A 19,553-nucleotide genomic window follows, 5' to 3' on the forward strand; every position below is an offset into this window, starting at 1 on the left:
AGTCCAGAGATAAATCCATGCACCTATGGACACTTATTTTTGACAAAGGAGGCAAGAATATACAATGGAGAAAAGACAATCTCTTTTACAAGTGGTGCTGGGAAAACTGGTAAACCACTTGTAAAAGAATGAAACTAGAACACTTTCTAACACCATACACAAAAATAAACTCAAAATGGATTAAAGATCTAAATGTAAGACCAGAAACTATAAAACTCCTAGAGGAGAACATAGGCAAAACACTCTCTGATGTAAATCATAGCAGGATCCTCTATGTCCCATCTCTCAGAGCAATGGAAATAAAAGCAAAAATAACAAATGGGACCTAATTAAACTTAAAAGCTTCTGCACAATGAAGGAAACTATAAGCAAGGTGAAAAGACAGCCTTCTGAGTGGGAGAAAATAATAGCAAATGAAGCAACTGACAAAGAATTAATCTAAAAAGTATACAAGCAGCTCATGCAGCTCAATTCCAGAAAAATAAGCGACCCATTCAAAAGATGGGCCAAAGAACTAAACAGACATTTCTCCAAAGAAGACATACAGATGGCTAACAAACATATGAAAAGATGCTCAACATCACTCATTATCAGAGAAATGCAAATCTAAACCACAATCAGGTACCATCTTACACCAGTCAGAATGGCTGCTATCAAAAAGTCTACAAACAATAAATGCTGGAGAGGGTGCGGAGAAAAAGGAATCCTCTTACACTGTTGGGAATGCAAACTAGTACAGCCACTATGGAGAACAGTGTGGAGATTCCTTAAAAAGCTGGAAATAGAACTGCCATACAACCCAGCAATCCCACTACTGGGCATACACACCAAGGGAACCAGAACTGAAAGAGACACGTGTACCCCAATGTTCATCACAGCACTGTTTATAACAGCCAGGACATGGGAGCAACCTAGATGTCCATCAGCAGACGAATGGATAAGAAAGCTGTGGTACATATACACAATGGAATATTACTCAGCTATTAAAAAGAATGCATTTGAATCAGCTTTAATGAGGTTGATGAAACTGGAGCCTATTATACAGAGCGAAGTAAGTCAGAAAGAAAAACACCAACACAGTATATTAACACATATATATGGAATTTAGAAAGATGGTAACAATAACCCTATATGCGAGACAACAAAAGAGACACAGATGTAAAATACAGACTTTTGGACTCTGTGGGAGAAGGCAAGGGTGGGATGAGTCGAGAAAATAGCATTGAAACATGTATATTAACATATGTGAAATAGATCACCAGTCCAGGTTCAATGCATGAGACAGGGTGCTCAGGGCTGGGGCACTTGGATGACCCTGAGGGATAGGATGGGGAGGGAGGTGGGAGGGGTGTTCAGGATGGGGAAAACATGTACACCCATGGCTGATTCATGTGAATGTACGGTAAAAACCACCACAATATTGTAAAGTAATTCGCCTCCAATTAAAATAAATAAAAATAAAATTAATCTGTTTCTTTTCACTTTTTCAAATGTAGCTACTAGAAAATTTTAAATTACACATGTGGCCAACATTATATTACTGTTGGCCGATGCTGCTATAGACCACAAAGGAAGCAGGGTAATGCTAAATTTCAAATGTTTTATTTTTGTCTTACAGTTAGAACCTAAATGTTGAAAGCAATATATCTTCTTTCAACCTTCTGTAGGGAAAGCAACTGATGACACAAAATTGAGATTTCAAATCAAGAGGTTGTTACTTAGGGATGTGTACAACTAACTAAATTCTCCACTGGAAAACAACAGGAACATATATATGCACATACATATATATATGTAGCAACTTGTGTTCTTACAAAGCACTTTCATAAAGCATTATTTCACTGAGCCATCAATCAGAATCCAGGGAGAGGAACATTATTCCCATTCTTCCAAGAAAGAAATCAAGCCTAATGGGAATATACCTGTTGCAGTGGCCCCCACCTAATAAGTGATGGGTAAGAACCTGAGCCAGGTCTGTGTGCCGCAGCGTCCAGGGCTGCCCTGAGCTTATCTTGGCTCAGGTTTAATGATTTAATCAAGCTCACTCTACTTCCTGAGTTCTTTTATATCTGATTCTTTCCAAATTTCAGAGATCCCAGAATTCTCTTCACCTGGAAATTTTATTCCCTTGCCACTCTGAACCTATTTTTATTATTTTTTATTTTTTAACTGTGAACACAGAGGAGGTGTATCCTACCTACCCAGGTGAGAAAGGACTTTATCCTGTGTTAAACTCCTGCTCAGCTAGAGGCATACCTGGTACCAGACAAAGACACTACCAAATGTTAAACTACAGGCCAGTATCTTTGATGATATAGATGCAAAAACTCAACAAGACATTAACAAAATGAATCCAGCAACACATTAAAAAGAAATCATACACCACAATCAAGTTAGATTCATTCCAGGGTCAAAAAGATAGTTCAACATACACAAATCAATATGATACAGCACATCAACAAATGAAAAGACAGAAACCACATGATCAACTCAACATGCAGAAAAAGCATTTGATAAAATTCAACATCCATTCATGATGCCACTCTTGCCAAAGTGGGCGTAGAGGGAACACACCTCAACATAACAAAAGCTGTTTCTGACAAACCTGCAGCCAACAATAGACGCATGCCTGGCTCCCAGCTTGATGTGGACCACCTGTTGTGAGGCCCTCAACACCAATGACTGTCTCTCTACACCTTTTCTACCATGCACAATCTGCATGCCTGGGTGAAACGCTCAGATCTGACTTAGAACCAAAGAAGATATCCCCAGACAAACCTGGCTTCTGGTGAGCAAATTTCCTTTGCTCAGTCTTCCTTGGAGTTGAACAGGCCATTCTGCACTTTGGCAGAGGTCACTGTGAAAAGAAATAGCAAAACCCACAAAGAGGGAAGCAGATACCAGCATCAGTTCAGATGCCCTTCACCCAGCAGCACTTCTCAATTGAAAGAGAGGAGAGAAAGAAAAAGGATAAGGGTACAATGAGCTCCTCGTTTTTTCTGCAACATGAAAATCTAGTTTTTAGATCTAGAAGGGCCTTTAGAGAGTGTCTAGTCCTCATTTTATACATGAGGAAACCAGGATCCAAAAGTTAATTGACTTCTGTAAAGTCTCACAGCAACTCAGTATCAGATAGACTAGAGCTCCCATTTCTGATTGTGTCAAATTAAACAAAATTGCTTTAAAGGATCCACAGAGAAACATTAAGTGCAATCATACAGTTTTGATAACCAAACCACCCTACAGAGGAGTGGCACCTTGCTTGCAGGATGAGACTCTGAAATAGGTACACAATCCTGAAAATCATGTAATATCGAAATAATCCTTGAAAATCCTTTAGAAAGTGCCACGTTGGAGACCAATATAACTTCTGTCAATCAATCCCACATGGTTAGTTTTTCCAGAGATGGAACAAGCTCAACAGTTGAGTACCAGATTAATTAATTGGCCTGAGGTTAGAAGGGAAAAAAAGGCATTGATCTTTAAACACAGGATCACATGTTGGCCTGCAAGCTGGATACATATAAAAGGCACTGGAGTTCTGAAATTAATAGCAGATTCCCTTCTCTTCATTTGTGCTCTCACTCCAGGGCACTGAGCAGAACAACAGGCAAAGTGACTCATACCACGTCAACAGTTCTCTTTTCCCTGCGCTCCCGATAATAGTGTTTACCACGTAATTAGAAACGAATTTGCTTCACACAGACATGAATCTCTGTTTTATTCATTGGTGCATCCCAAGTGCCAAGTACTGTGCCTGGCACATAAATGTTTGTTGAATAAATGGACGAATCTACCTCTCTTTCTGTCCAGGTGATGCAACTGAATTCTTACAAGGTTATCTTGTTCTAGCATGTGGCTCTTAAGTTCTCAGAGAGTTATATTGCCCTGGCCAGAAAAATTCACATTGAACTGTTCATAGAGATTGTTCAGTACTCATGGGGTTCATGGACACATGATTAAAATTTTCTGGTGCTATCAACCTTTAAGATGCAGCTGTGACACTTTAGCAGAATGACCTTCATGGCTCTGGAGAGCCTAGCATCGTTTACTTTCATAGCAGCATAAGAACTTTTCCTTAAAACTCTCCCAAGCGCTAGAAACAAAAGGTACTCTCTAAATGCTGTCAGCCCGAAAGTTCAAAGGAGACTCAAGCTAAGCTCAAACTAGTGGCACCAAAACAACCTTTACAACCCATAGCTATATTTTCTGCCCTACTCTTAAGCCAGCCTGTTGGTTGGCTGGCCCTTTTTCACAGACATCCTCTTGAGCTGCTTGTAAGTTTCAGCACTGATACTGAATGGCCAGATGGATGACCTACAGGAGCACCCTGGATCCCCAGCTACCCCCAATCAGCACCGATACTGCACTTGTCACCACAAGCTCTGATGGTCTGAACATGGAAAAATGTACAGCAGGAGAATATTCAAACAGCTGCTGAAAGGTGAGCTGAGGGAGGTCACTGCCAACAGGCTCAGAGGAAAACATAATTTATAGGCATCCTTCAGCAGAGCTCAGAGCTGAGCAAACACGGCTACAGAGCCCTCAGCAATGCGGCCACCAGATACACCAGTGCTCCGGGACAACAGCAGCTCTTTCTGAGCGAAGAGAAAGAAGTAGAGGAGGATGGGCTGGGGACAGTGACAGGCTTAGGAAAGGGCAGCTGACTCAGCGAGCCAGCCCATGTACTCTACACCCATTTGGAAAGCACACATACTCTCCCAACCTGCATGGTGGTTGCTATAAGAATAATAAATATTATGGACTATGCACTAAAGCAGATTTAGCAAAGTCCTAGGAACCGAATAAACTTAGGGCAGGGAAAGGATTACCTGTCTGCACATCTGTACTGGCTTGAATAATGTCCCTCAAAAATTCATGTCTACCAGAACTGATGCTTCTGAACTGTGGTGCTAGAGAAGACTCTTGAGAGTCCCTTGGACAGCAAGGAGATCAAACTAGTCAGTCCTAAAGGAAATTAACCCTGAATATTCATTGGAAGGACTGAAGCTGAAACTGAAGCTCCGATACTCTGGCCACCTGATGTGACAAGCCGACTCATTGAAAAAGACCCCGATGCTGGGAAAGATTGAGGGCAGGAAGAGAAGGGGGCCACAGAGGATGAGATGGTTGGATGGCATCAACAACTCAATGGATATGAGTTTGGGCAAACTCTGAGAGATGGTAAAGGACAGGGAAGGCTGGCGTGCTGTAGTCCATGGGGTGGCAAAGAGTCAGACACAACTAAGTGACTAAAAAACAATAAAATGAAGGGTTATTGGGACATAACCCCACTGTAAGTGAAAATAGATCAATATTGTCATTCTTATGGAAAAAAGTACAATACATAAGGGTACCTATGGGTACATATGGAAAGGGAAATGGCAACCCACTCTAGTGTTCTTGCTTGGAGAACCCTATGGACGGAGGAGCCTGGAGTGCCTCAGTCCATGGGGTTGCAAAGAGTCAGACATGACTTAGCAACTGAACAAGGGGTACATAAGAGTGAGAAGAGTCTCCCTCTATTATATCAGAATTCCTGTTCTAAAACCAGGAAAACCACCAGCCATAAATCTCACCGTGAAAGGAAAAGGATGCTACGTTAGCAAAAATCATCAGTGATGGGAGACTTTCTAAGGATTTTGTGACTAATACACACACTTGATTGATTTATAATAAATACTATATATCATTTATTCTATAATTATATAAATTATGCCAATTATAAACACCCATCTACCGTTCAACAAATGCTCTGGCTGTGACACAACAGAAGGGATTCAGCTATGCAAAACAAGAGGAAAAGAAGAGGAAAAAAAGCAAAGGGAAGTGCTGGACAGAAAAACCTTTATCATCTGAGAGTCTCATTAAATTATCACTCAAGCAAAGAGCTCTAGAACTAAGAGAACACTCCTCAGTGAATGAGATGTTCTGTCTACACTGTCTAATAGAGTAACCACTGGCCACATTTGATTACTGAGCACTTGAAATGTGGCCAGTGAGACTGGAAAACTAAATTTTTAATTTAATTTTGATTCATTTAAATGACCATAATAATTAAATAACCACATGTGGCCAGCAGCTACTCTATTGGAGGGCACTGCTCTAGAATCACAGAAGGCTGGCTGTAGAGACAAACCTGAGAGTCTCAGAAATCTGAGATGTGACTAGCCCCACAAGTAAAAACAGGAGAGGAAGCCTTCACAGAAGGTACAGATGTATGTAGAGTATTTCTAGGACATATTTGGGCTTCCCCGGTGGCTCAGGTGGTAGAGTCTGCCTGCAATGCAGGAGACCCATGTTTGATCCCTGGGTCGGGAAGATCCCCTAAAGGAGGAAACAGCAGCCTACTCCAGTGTTCTTGCTTGGGAAATCCCATGGACAAAGAAGCCTGGTGGGTTGGCTACAGGACATATTTGTTTCCTTAATCTTCACATGCTCTTATAGATAGTCAGTGATCATCTCTATCGGCTGGATGAGGAAATCAGGGTTCAGCAAGATTCTCTGACTTGCCCAGGGCCTTACAGCTTTTACAGGCTAGGGCCAGAGATCTGAATACAGCTTTGACATAAAAATCCATACTCTAGTCATCAAGGCACTCCATTTACAGCACCTTTCACTCTTGTGATGTCTTCCATTTCCACCCTCTCTGAAGGGTCTGAAACACAAAAATGGGTATGCATGGATTCGTGTATATATGTGTGTCTGAGTAGATTTTGCAGAACAGGTACAGGTCTGAGAATTACTTGAGTGTTTAGTGTGGATCTAGTATTCCATACAAATCAGGATCCTCTAAGCAGCCAGCCCCATTTTCCACTTAATCAAGAAGAACAGGAGGCAAGAATGAGTACCTGCTTACTAACTTATTAAGGCCAAATTGGCAGATTAAATAAACCTTCTTCCTGGGACACATTTAGCACTATTTCTGTCATCCAGCTTTCCTGGTCCTCAGGGAGCCCCCATTTCCCTGGCCATAGTGACACTTAGAAACCCCAAGACTACAGGTCTTCACAGCAGGGGAGGCTGGAAGTAAGGGAATGAGGAAAACCGAGAGCCGGGATACCTAAGAAATGGTATGTAGGTTTGAAAATAACTGGTTTCAAATCAAGAGTGACAATGCTAAATCTGGGCTGCTCAGCTTCTCCCCCAATCTCCTGTTTGTCTCCAGCAGTGGAAAAGGGCTAGTGAAGGTCATTACATACCGCAAGTGTGGAAATCAGGTGAAGCCATGGTGGGAAAGATGGCCCTCCCAAGACAAAACCACAGGTGGTTTGTGGTGGAGGTGTGGATCCCTGCTGTGCTATAAATAAGATTTCTGCAGTATTATGAAGAAGGTTTCTAATGGAACTAATTGTGCATCCCTTTAAAAAGTTTCATTATGCCTGGAAATACACTTGATGAGATTAATACAACAATCCTTATTTGTCTAACCTCCTGGAAGTTTAACTGAGCCTTTCATCCCTGTCCTGTGCTCTGATCCTGCAAGGAACCCTCTGGGAAGAGCCCCTTCCCCCTAAATAAAGCTTTACAGCATTTTGAGGTTGTGAGACTTATGTGATCCACACCCAAATAACTCTGAAAATAGTTCATCCTCATGCAACTCTCGGTGTGTCCTGGGAAGAATTCTATGGAAAACCAGCTTAGCCCAGTAATCACATTTGTCTACCCAGACAGCTAGTCTAATCTCTCAAGCTCCAGGAACCTGGCTATGGGGACTGATTTCTAGCCTAAGTTTACACAACAAAATTATTAACACCTAATAATACAACCTAGCAGGTGACTGTTGTGACAAAAACTGATTTTATAGCTTTTTAAAAACCCATTGTTTCCTGTCCTTTTCTCTGGGCTACTCCCAAAAGTGGGGCTTCCTTCACGGTAAATCATCTGACTGCAATGCAGGAGACCTGAGTTTGATTCCTGGGTAGGGAAGATCCCCTTCAAAGGAAATGGCAACCCACTCCTGTATTCTTGCCTGGAGAATTCCATGAACAGCGGAGCCTGGCGGGCTACAGTCCATGGGGTTACATGGGGTCGCAAGAGTCAGACACAACTTAGGGACTAAACCACCACCATTCCCAAAAGTAATGTGTTGCAACATCTTTAATTTCTAACACCTTCAGCTAAAATGTATGTGTCTTTGGGAAATGACCACCACTAAGTCCTGACTTCACTTCCTTTCTGGTGGCAGTCGGCATTCCTTTGCAGAGTTTTGCTTCCATCAGTAAATTACTTTACCAAGGAGGGGTCGGGGGAGACTACAAAATACAAATGCGCACAGAGAAGTCGTCTGGTCTCATTCAGGAGTTAGTTTGTCTTTATAGTACATTGTTCTCAGAAGTTTTCCCGCGGGAGGAAAGCTCCACTTTGAATTGACAGGACAGCTTCCCTGGGAATGCCCCGCCAGGCGGCTTCCCTTATGAGCTCCTAGTTCTGAGCACGCAGAACTCTGTCCTAGGATTACCGAGTATTGCAAAAAGTGCCTACATCGCCATCCACCGGCCGGGAGAGGGTGGCAGCCGGGGTGCAGAGCTCGCCGCAAGAGCTGGGGACGAGTCCTGGCAGGATTCGACCCAATAACACCTAACCCGCGCAGCCCTCCATCCCCTTCCAGAGAACCGTCTCTGGTACCCGGCTCTGCGCTGCCGGAACCCCGCAGCAGCAAGTGGACTCCGGGACCCTCCTGACATCGAACAAGAACAGCGCAAAAGAGACCCAGTTCCTGTGGGATCAGGCCAGCGAGGACCTTCCGTGTTCCTCTTCCCTACCTTTCTGCTCCCAAATCAGGGGCAATGCTGTCCCTTCCCAGGACAGGATCAGAGCTCGCCGAACCCAAAGTAGCTGGAACCTGCGTCCCCAGGCGGCCCCGCGCTCCTTGCGTCCAGAGCCGGTACACGCCGCCAAGTTTGCGCACAGGGGACGCAGGAGTTGCCAGCACCCTGCAAGTCGGACCAGTCCTAGGATGCCCACGCTCAGATGGTCCAATGATCACCGGCACCACTGGTGGCAGGGGAACTGAGCGTGAATCCGGGAGCTCGGAGGGACGGAGACAGGCGCGCGCAGTTGAGAGGCTTACGTCTGGGACCTGCGATGCTGCGCGCTCCTTCCAGATGCGCAAAGACGACTTCGACCCCCAAGGGGCTGTTTCCAACGTCTCCTTCAGCAGCCTCCTCCGGACCCCGGACGCCACCGAGTCCACTTGATGCGTGGAGGACTCCGTGTTGAAGAGGGGCAGTGGGTGGGGGGGGGGGGTGCGTACCTGGGACATGACGACGCCCCTGGCAAGGAGAGCGTGTCTCTGGACCGACCTGGCTCGAGGGCTAAAGGAAACCCTATCCATGACCCTGCGCCCAAGGACTGGTTATAGCGTGGGGCTGGGACAGCCGAAGCTCACCGACGGTGGGGGAAGGTGGCATCCAAGGGGAGGAGGGGGCGGGACAGGAAGGATTGACCCTGAATCCATCCGGACTGAGAGGTCATCTGACCTGTCTGGCGACAGGATCTTACCCGCTCCGGGGCTAGGGCTGGGCGGTAGCGCTCTTCTGGAGCCAGGGCAGGGGACTGTCTCGTGCAGAGCATGTCTCGCTTTTTCCTCCGTCCACTCTTGGTCTCTCTCTCCTCTGCGTGCCCCTGGGAAAGGCACTACGGATTCCTTGCTCCTCGCTCAGGAAGAGACAAGTTGCCCTTCAAGGGACAGGGGCCCCACGTTTTGTCTGCTCGTCAGATCCTACCCGCGGACCACTCCCTCCCTTCCCTCGTGTCCCTAGGCCCCACCCATAAAAACCCTTGATGACAGATCCTCCGCAACCCCACCTCTTCTAGGCTGTTTTTCAAATAAGTTATTCTTCAGGGGCTGGGGGGTAAGCCAAGTGGACCGCTGGTCTTCCACCCAAACCCTCCCCCACACTTACGACCTGAGATGGCAGCATGAAGAGGGTGAGAACTGTGTTTGGGCTGGGGGAAGACAGAGTAACTGAGAGCAAAGGAATTGCTTCTCATCTCTCCCAGATCTCATCGCATCCTAGACCAGTCTCTTGGCCTGAGCGTAGCCACGTAAAAATCAAAATAACTGCAGCCACTGTCAATTAAGGGCCAAGTTTGTTATCTCAACAAAAACGTATGTTTTCTAGGGTAATCATTGTTTGCTTTAGAAAAATGGAATCGAGATTCTGTGTTTAGGGAAGAAACTGCTTTTGCAAGACTGCCTGAGACTTTGCTAAGGCTGCAGGGACCCGGAGTAACGCAGTCAGCTTCCAGAAGCCTGGTGGCAATTTCATGCCCAGGACTTCCACAGGCTGAACCCTAGAGGCCAACAACTCTGTGCCTTTCAGCCACTCACCAGCAGCTGCTTCTCCTCCCCGTAGCTTCCAAGAGAGCACCGCAGGTATTTATAATGATAAAGACTATCACCTGAAGCCCAAGAGAGTTGTCATAGGCTTGGCAGAAAAGCACTACATTGAGTTTTGCTGAGAAATATTTTTTTTTTATCCAACCTCGGTCAAGATCTAATGAAAATTTCACAAATCACTCATAAGGTTACTGAATAAATGCATCTCTGGTATTCTGGAGGCAGCTATGAATAGTCAATAAAAACAAGTACCAGGCACCTGTTCCCTCAATATTACAACTGGAGAGGGGGATAACTTGTAAAATTGGGGGTGGGGGAATCAGTATTTTGCTTCTGAATTGAAATGAGAAAGTAGAAAATGTAATAAGTGCATCATACAATAGTTGAAACTGGGAGAGAATCAAAGTAACCAGCCTAATTTTAAGTTTACACAGTTAGCAAGTACGGAGCTGGAATTCTGCAGAGGCAGGGTAATTTCAGGACTATGTTCTAAAATATTGTCTCATCACACGTCATCATTACCACAGGAACACCAGCCTGAAATCAAGAGCCTAAACAATTTGTCCATGCGCAAACCCCCTAGTCTTTCATTGCAGTCAACTCCATCTATAAAATGAGGGTTGGATTCAATCATCAGTATTTCTACAGGCATTCTGAAGCCAAGGGTGGATTGTTTATTCACCTCTTTTGCTTCCACTTTCTGCCCTCTGGTGGAGGTGCTACAGAAACTGTGACATTCAAGTAGCTACATTAGGGAATCTGAACTAGCCACTACTATACAGGACCATCCTTCAGAGAACTAAAGCTGACTGCACTGATTGTGTAAAATGACATTTTCTAAGGTTCCTTTTAGCAAGAAAACCCAACCAATGCTAGGTACCAGTGGCAACAGAGTAAATATCTGAGGTAGTCTTTGCATGAAGGTAAACAGCTATTTTTATATGCTTTATAACAAACTTCTTTGATATAAGGAATCATAACAAATGTTAGAAACCTCATAACATAGGTTATGTTATGAACCAACTTGAATTTGCAGCAAGCTCACAATAATATTCAATGACCTATGAACTATTCCTTTTTAAAAAATTTGCCACGTTTGCTTTTCAACTCAGAGTGAAAACCATCACCTAGTTTCTTATACTTTTCATTTTACATAAACGAATATTTACAGCCTTTTGAAATTTTTATTGTCTAATATTTCAAACATATATCTATTTGGATGGCTTAAAAGAAAATATCTTAATGGGATTTATGGGCAAATTAACGTAAAGGTAGTGAGTATACCTCTGGAAAGGGTGACTTTACAGATCAAACGTGGATCACATTGCATATTACAGACTGATTTCAGTGCTTAGTACTACAAATGAAGGCCATTTGAGAACAGGAAAGAGACATCTCAGAGAAGCAGCCAGTACTCCAGGTTGAAAATAGGAAAGCAGCAGCTAAAATAGATATATTATCCCAAGACTTACCAATTTATCTATTCATTCAACTAACACTCTAATTTAAGATTTGTTAGCTGCCAGATGAACAAAATAGAGTTCCTGCCCTTAGAGAACTTTCTGAAATAATAAACACATTAAACAAACATACACAAATGTAAATAAACTATGGAAAAATACTTGCAAGTAAGGTAAGAATGTATTTTAGGGAGTTTAAGCTGAGATCTAAAGATACGAAGACTTTAAAATAAAAAATACATGAAGAACACAGCAAGAAATAGGCAAACTGGACATTTACCAATTGCAGGGAGAGTTTACTTAAGAGGCAAAAACATACCCATATCTGTAGTAATATATTCCAGCATGCTGAAACGTTCTGTATGATAAAAATAGCCCATGTAGACGTTGTTTGCTGTATATACTATTTCTGGGGTATTAATCCCATACTCTATAGAGTAGTCCCTGGGAAGAAGGTAGTAAGAACTGGCCCATAAAAAGTTTCAAAGGACTTTTATTTCTAACACCCTCACATACCTAGTGCTAGTCTTCCCCACCTCTAGGGCTGCCATTTGACTGCCCACATCCTGTCTAGTTTTTCTAAGAATGCTCATTTATTCTCAGTCACTCAGTTGTGTCTCTGCAACCCAATGGACTGTCGTCTTCCAGGCTCCTCTGTCCATGGCATTTTCCAGGCAAGAATACTGGAGTTGACATTTGCTTCTCCAGGGGATCCTCCTGACCCAGGGATCGAACCTGAATTCCTGCAATGCAGGCAGATTCTTTACTGCTGAGCCCCTGGGGAAACCCCTTCCTGAGGATACCCCCCTCAATGATGACCACATGAGCTAAAACTGAAATGTCCCAGTTTACAATTTGTTTTTCTGATTTGTGAATCTGTAAGAGAACTCACGACATTAAGTCACTATGATGATTTATCTATCATCATAGTTAAGAATTTCTAAGCACTGTATGCCAGAGTGTATGTTCACAAAGTAACGTGTATTTTTCCAGTTTTGAATTCTTGAACCAAACCTATTTCCTCTGTTGTAAAATGAGAATAGCCCCACTGCGTAAGTTGTCACAGGGGTTAAACAAACATAAGTGCTGTAGACATAGCTAATGGGAACCTGCTGTATAGCACAGGGAATTCAGCTTGGTGCTCTGTGATAACCTAGATAGGTAGGATGGAGTGGGACAGGGGGAGAGAGGTCTAAGAAGAGGATATATGTATACATATAGCTGATTCATTTCACTGTACAGCAGAAACTAATGCAACATTGTAAGGCAATGATACTCCAATAAAAAAAACACAGTTAAAATAGTTGTAGACACAATAATCTACTATTTCTCCTTGTTTCTGTTTTACAGATGAGGAGTAAATGAAGTCTAAGAGAAGTTAAGTAATTGCCCAAGACCTCACAACTAGAAAAGGATAGACCCAGAACTGGAGCCCAAGCAATCTGGAACTAGACTGACCTCTTAACCCCTACCTCCTGCAGTACAATTAAGACAGTAATGAAAAATGCCCCAAAAGTTTACAGCCCAAAATTATACTGTGAATCCTCTCATTCATCCATCAAATGTTTACTGAGCACTGCAGTGAGTTAAATAGTGTCCCCTGCACCCCCCACAAAATTAATGTCCACCTGGAACTAAATATATAACTTTCCTTATTTGGAAATAGGGTCTTTGCCGGTATAATTGGGTAAAATGAGATTATACTGGAGTGGCGTGGGCTCTAACTACAGAGAGTGCTCTGAAGAGTCAGAAAAGGACACACATAGACAAGAAGGCCATGTGGAAATGGGGGTGACACACTGATGTATCTACAAACCAGGAAACGCCAAGGACTGTTGCCCCAAACTGGAAGCTAAGAGAGAGGTGTGGAAGGCTTTCTTTCTCTTGAATCTCCCAGAGCCAACCTTGCTGACATTTTGATTTTGGACATCTGACCTCCTAAACTGAGAGAATAAGTTTTTGTTGCTTCAAGCCACTGTTTGTGATAATTTGTCGTGGCAGCCCTAGAAAACTAAAACCAGCATCTGCTATGTGGCTAGGCACGGTTTCCCACTCTAGAGTTACAGCAGTAAGCAAAACCACACCCCCACCCTTGTGGAGCTTTCCTGCTAGTGAAGGAGACAGATAACAAACAAATATAGAATTCAAAGATAGGTACTGTGCAGCGTTACAAGGAAAAAACATTGTGTGAAGATACACAACAGCCAGAAGAGGTTAGTTAGGGATGTCTAGGAAATTTCTCCCTAGAAATGTTTTAACTCAGATGAATCTAGACTGTGGAATTTCAGGCTATATGGATAATTCCTCATAGTACCACTGAAATACATGCCTTTGCATTTGGAAAGAAAACTGAGCAAGAACAGCAGCTTGGCAAGCAACAGACCTAAACTTGCTCAACAGACCAAGACTCTGAAACACAAGAAAAGAATGAACACCCTTAAGAGAAAGCAGAGGGGTTTCTGATGTCTCTCAACCCTCCCAAATTCACATCTCTTCTCAGAGGTAGTAATCAGTATTCTGCCCTTTCCTCCTCCTACCTCACAGGGAGACCCTAAGGTCCAAGGCTTCGGGAGGTCTAAATCACTGTCACTCAATAAAGAGGCACCTTCCACAGATCAAAGAGACACAGCTACTTTTATATAAACTCTAGCTCCAGAGCTCAGACTTCTGTTTCACTTCCTAGCACCCAGATATGGGCAAACCTAACAGTTGGAGTTGTCCTTGGGTCATCAGAAATAAAGTGAAGAGTCAAAAATTCCTATAGGACATCTTTAAACACTAACACAGATACTTACCTCTGTTTAGAAAGTTTAACATTCATAGCCATGAAGTTCAGGCATCAGACTTCTTGGCAAAAGCAAATATTTTCAATGTCTTGCTTCAGTAAAGTTCATTTGGCAATTTAGCAAAGATTTCACCAACTTATTTGTGATTGAAAGTGAAAGTGAAGTTGCTCAGTCATATCCAACTCTTTGCAACCTCACTGACTGTAGCCTGCCAGGCTCCTTCCTCTGTCCATGGGATTCTCCAGGCAAGAGTACAGGAGTGTGTTGCCAGTTCCTTCTCCAGGGTTCCCCACCCAGGGATGGAACCTGGGTCTCCCACACTGCAAGCAGACTTTACAGTCTGAGCCACCAGGGAAGCCCTTATTTGAGATTTTCTGAATTTAGATTTGAGGAGTGAAATTAACTGAAATACAAACATTAGGTATTGCTCAATCCCTAAAAATGTTTAAACTGGAAAACTAAAAGATTTCAATATAAATATGCCACAAATTTCAACAAGTAAACTAATAAACTTTTTAAATGACACAAGTAAATAGGAAAATAAGGCCATCACATTAACATTTTTATCTGTGTCATTGTGAGTGGCTACTTGGTAACTTTTTCATTCCTTCTCTAATTGGCTCAGATTGAAGCAAAAAGGTCAACAGGTACCACTTTAATAACTTCAGAACAAATTAGCATTAAGCATTTGGACAAAATTTAATTTTGACCTTAAAAGAATTTATTTCCTCCCCTTTCACTCACTGCACAGCAGGTTCTGCAGTGTCCTCAGATCACTCCTTCAGGGCAACAGGGAACCGTGGGAACTGCAGGCCTGCATCACTGAATCCCGGCATAGCAGCCCCTCCACCCTGGGCTGCCTCCCACCTACCTCACTCCCTGCTTTTACTCTCCTCTGCATAGTCTTTTCTCCACACAGCAGTCAGAAGACAGTTATCTTAAAAGAACAGTAAGAAATTATTCAGTTCAGTTCAGTCACTCAGTCATGTCTGACTCTTTGCGACCCCATGAACTGTAGCATGCCAGGCCTCCCTGTCCATTACCAACTCCCAGAATTTACTCAAACTCATGTCCGTTGAGTCGGTGATGCCATCCAAACATCTCATCCTCTATCGGCCCGTTCTCCTCTCGCCTTCAATCTTTCCCAGCATCAGGGTCTTTTCAAATTAGTCAGCTCTTTGCATCAGGTGGCTAAAGTACTAGAATTTCAGCTTCAACATCAGTCTTTCAACACTCAGGACTCATCTCCTTTAGGATAGACTGGTTGGATCTCTCCAGTCCAAGGAACTCGCAAAAGTCTTCTCCAGCACCACAGTTCAAAAGCATCAATTTTTTGGCGCTCAGTTTTCTTTATAGTCCAACTCTCACACCCGTACATGACTACTGGAAAAACCATAGCTTTGACTAGATGGACCTTTGTTGGCAAAGTAATGTCTCTGCATTTTAATATGCTATCTATGTTGGTCATAACTTTCCTTCAAGGAGTAAGCATCTTTTAATTTCATGGCTGCAATCACCATCTGCAGTGATTTTGGAGCCCCCAAAAATAAAGTCAGCCACTGTTCCCAGTTTTCTCATCTATTTGTCATGAAGTGATGGGACCAGACGCCATGATCTTCGTTTTCTGAATGTTGAGCTTTAAGCCAACTTTTTCACTCTCCTCTTTCACTTTCATCAAGAGGCTCTTTAGTTCTTCTTCACTTTCTGCCATAAGGGTGGTATCATCTGCATATCTGAGGTTATTGCTATTTCTCCCAGTAATCTTGATTCTAGCTTGTGCTTCATCCAGCCCAGTGTTTCTCATGATGTACTCTGCACAGCCCTGACATACTCCTTTTCCTATTTGGAACCAGTCTGTTGTTCCATGTCTAGTTCTAACTGTTGCTTCCTGACCTGCATATAATTTTCTCAAGAGGCAGGTCAGGTGGTCTGGTATTCCCATCTCTTTCAGAATTTTCCACAGTTTATTGTGATCCACACAGTCAAAGGCTTTGGCATAGTCAATAAAGCAGAAATAGATGTTTTTCTGGAACTCTCTTGCTTTTTCAATGATCCAGCAGATGTTGGCAATTTGATCTCTGGTTCCTCTGCCTTTTCTAAAACCAGCTTGAATATCTGGAAGTTTACAGTTCATGTATTGTTGAAGCCTCACTTAGAGAATTTTGAGCATTACTTTACTAGTGTGTGAGATGAGTGCAACTGTGTGGTAGTTTGAGCATTCTTTGGCACTTTCTTTGGGACTGGAATGAAAACTGACCTTTTCCAGTCCTGTGGCCACTGCTGAGTTTTCCAAACTTGCTGGCATATTGAGTGCAGCACTTTCACAGCATTATCTTTTAGAATTTGAAATCGCTCAACTAGAATTCCATCACCTCAACTAGCTTTGTTCGTAGCGATGCCTCCTAAGGCCCACTGGACTTCGCATTCCAGGATGTCTGGCTCTAGGGGAGTGATCACAACATCATTATTATCTGGGTCGTGAAGATGTTTTTTGTACAGTTTGTTTATTCTTGCCACCTCTTCTTAATATTTTCTGCTTCTGTTAGGTCCATACCATTTCTGTCCTTTATTGAGCCCACCTTTGCATGAAATGTTCCCTTGGTATCTCTAATTTTCTTGAAGAGATCTCTACTCTTTCCCATTCTATTGTTTTCCTCTATTTCTTTGCATTGATCACTGAGGAAGGCTTTCTTATCTCTTCTTGCTATTCTTTGGAACTCTGCATTCAAATGGGTATATCTTTCCTTTTCTCCTTTGCTTTTTGCCTCTCTTCTTTTCACAGCTATTTGTAAGGCCTCCCCAGACAGCCATTTTGCTTTTTTGCATTTCTTTTTCTTGGGGATGGTCTTGATCCCTGTCTCCTGTACAATGTCACGAACCTCTGTCCATAGTTCATCAGGCACTCTGTCTATCAGATCTAGTCCCTTAAATCTATTCCTCACTTCTGTATAATCATAAGGGATTTGATTTAGGTCATACCTGAATGGTCTAGTGGTTTTCCCAACTTTCTTCAATTTAAGTCTGAATTAACAAATAATTATTCCCCAGTTAAAACTTCCAGTGGCTGCCCACTGCAACTAGAAATCAACTCCAATTCCATACCACGGTTTACCAACCTTGCTAAGAAATGGCCCTGGACTCTCTTTCCCTGTCACTCACTAAGCTCCAGACACACTGGCTCTTCCACCTATTCCTCAGCCAGGCCAAGCATCTCCCAATTAAAGACTTTCTTCTTGCTGCTTTCTCTCACTCACAGACTTTTCCCTCAGAACATCAACTGAAGGTCATTCAGGTCACAACTCAAATGTCCCCACCTCAGAGGGACTTTTTCAATTTAAGTAGTTAGTGCCTTTACACGCTCCCCATGCCCCCCACCCCCATCACTTTCGGTAACATTTCTCTCATTTTTTAACACCACTTACCATACGTGAAATCACATTCATTTTATTGTGTATCTATTTCCTGCCTGCTTTCTTCTACTCTTTAACAGGTCCCTGAAAGGACCGCCATTATTTCCAGTACCTAAAAAGTACCCATCACACAGTAAAGGCATCTGTTGATTGGATAAATGAATGCACAGTTGTGTGACTCTGGGCTAATTAAGCTCTGAGCTACTAGCCAATCAAATAAAAAACAGCAAACTGTGTTATTCACTCCGTCTTCTGCTCACTAAATTCTTCTGCAAAACTTGGAAAGAAAACTTAGCAAGAACAGAAACCCAACAAACAGACATGAACTAATCTCCAGGTCTGTTTATTAGGCCAAGATCTTGAAATACATGAAAAGAGCTTCCAATGTGGACACCTAATCATTTAATTAATATTAGTTTTAGATTAGAGTAAGGTAATGACTTGAGTGTAAGAGCTCTGATTTAGAGCTTCTAAGACACCAACACAGTAACTCTAACACTGGGAAAGATTAAAAAAAAAATCTAAAGTTAAAACAAAAATACAATAAAGAAAGGAATGGCTGTCTTCCCACTTTAGACACCAGCTAATACCTGACTCAGGAACGTAACATTAAACAAACTGAGTTAAAGGAAGCAAAATTTTAAAATCCTTCGTAGTACTTCTACCACTTTTTAGTACCTGTCAATTACTATGTTTTGTAACAAGCATTAGAGTTTTATACATTGATAAAATTATAGGTTCCTGAATGTTTTAAATAGTAAATATTCTACATTAAAAATCTGGTATGAAAAATTTTAATTAATCGTACAAAAATTAAATATCAAAACCATTTTACATGACTTACAATTCAAAGAGATTCAGCTTATTGATACTTCTCTGTTAGCTTGTTTTCATAAGAATTGATTATTTCCAGCTGAAAAAAAAATCTACCAATAGGACTGTGGTAAGAAGAAATGAGAATAATGTACATAAAGTTTATAAGCCTGTGCTCAGCATATGTTGCTCATAAATATTAGTTTTTCTTTTATTACTTTGGAAAAAATGCATAAAAGTTTTACAGAACATGCCAACTTCAGATAGAAGCTTCTTACATGAGAAATAACCACATGTAAGGAATCTAGCCTAGCATTTTTTTAAAACAATTACATTTTCCTCTGAGGAACATACTACATAAAACAGTAATAACTGATAAAAATTCCTCACTAATAAACCAACTTCTAGAGTCTAATTATATAGCTTCATGTTATAACTTAAGAGGTCCTTTAGACAATATATATTTTTTAAAAAGTACAAAGTTACACGATCAGGAAAAGTACCTTTTAATAAGTAACCACAACATTGTAAAATATTCCTCTAATTACATATATGGCTCAGTTTAATCTTAATTTTGCCAAAAAAGAAAAAGATGGCTTGAAATAGTAAATGAAATAGGTATGTTAATACAAGGAAGCACAACAAACAACTGACAGTTACCTTGCCACTATCTATGCCTTATGAAATATTTTACAATTTCAGTCATGCTTTTACTATTAAATACTGTTATAGTGCCACT

At 42.1% G+C, this 19,553-nt stretch overlaps 1 protein-coding gene across 1 annotated transcript in view; it reads right to left on the reverse strand.

Annotated features, from left to right (window-relative positions):
• CORIN (corin, serine peptidase) overlaps positions 1-9,576 on the reverse strand; it is a 304,969-nt gene extending 295,393 nt beyond the window's left edge. Inside the window, 3 exon segments of the mRNA XM_052642198.1 lie at positions 9,074-9,235; positions 9,237-9,275; positions 9,505-9,576. Coding sequence (XP_052498158.1) covers positions 9,074-9,235; positions 9,237-9,275; positions 9,505-9,576 — 273 coding nt within the window.
• Positions 9,577-19,553: the final 9,977 nt, after the last annotated feature.

The sequence above is a fragment of the Budorcas taxicolor genome, chromosome 6 (genome assembly GCF_023091745.1).
Source record: "Budorcas taxicolor isolate Tak-1 chromosome 6, Takin1.1, whole genome shotgun sequence".
In the NCBI taxonomy this organism is placed as follows: domain Eukaryota; kingdom Metazoa; phylum Chordata; class Mammalia; order Artiodactyla; family Bovidae; genus Budorcas; species Budorcas taxicolor.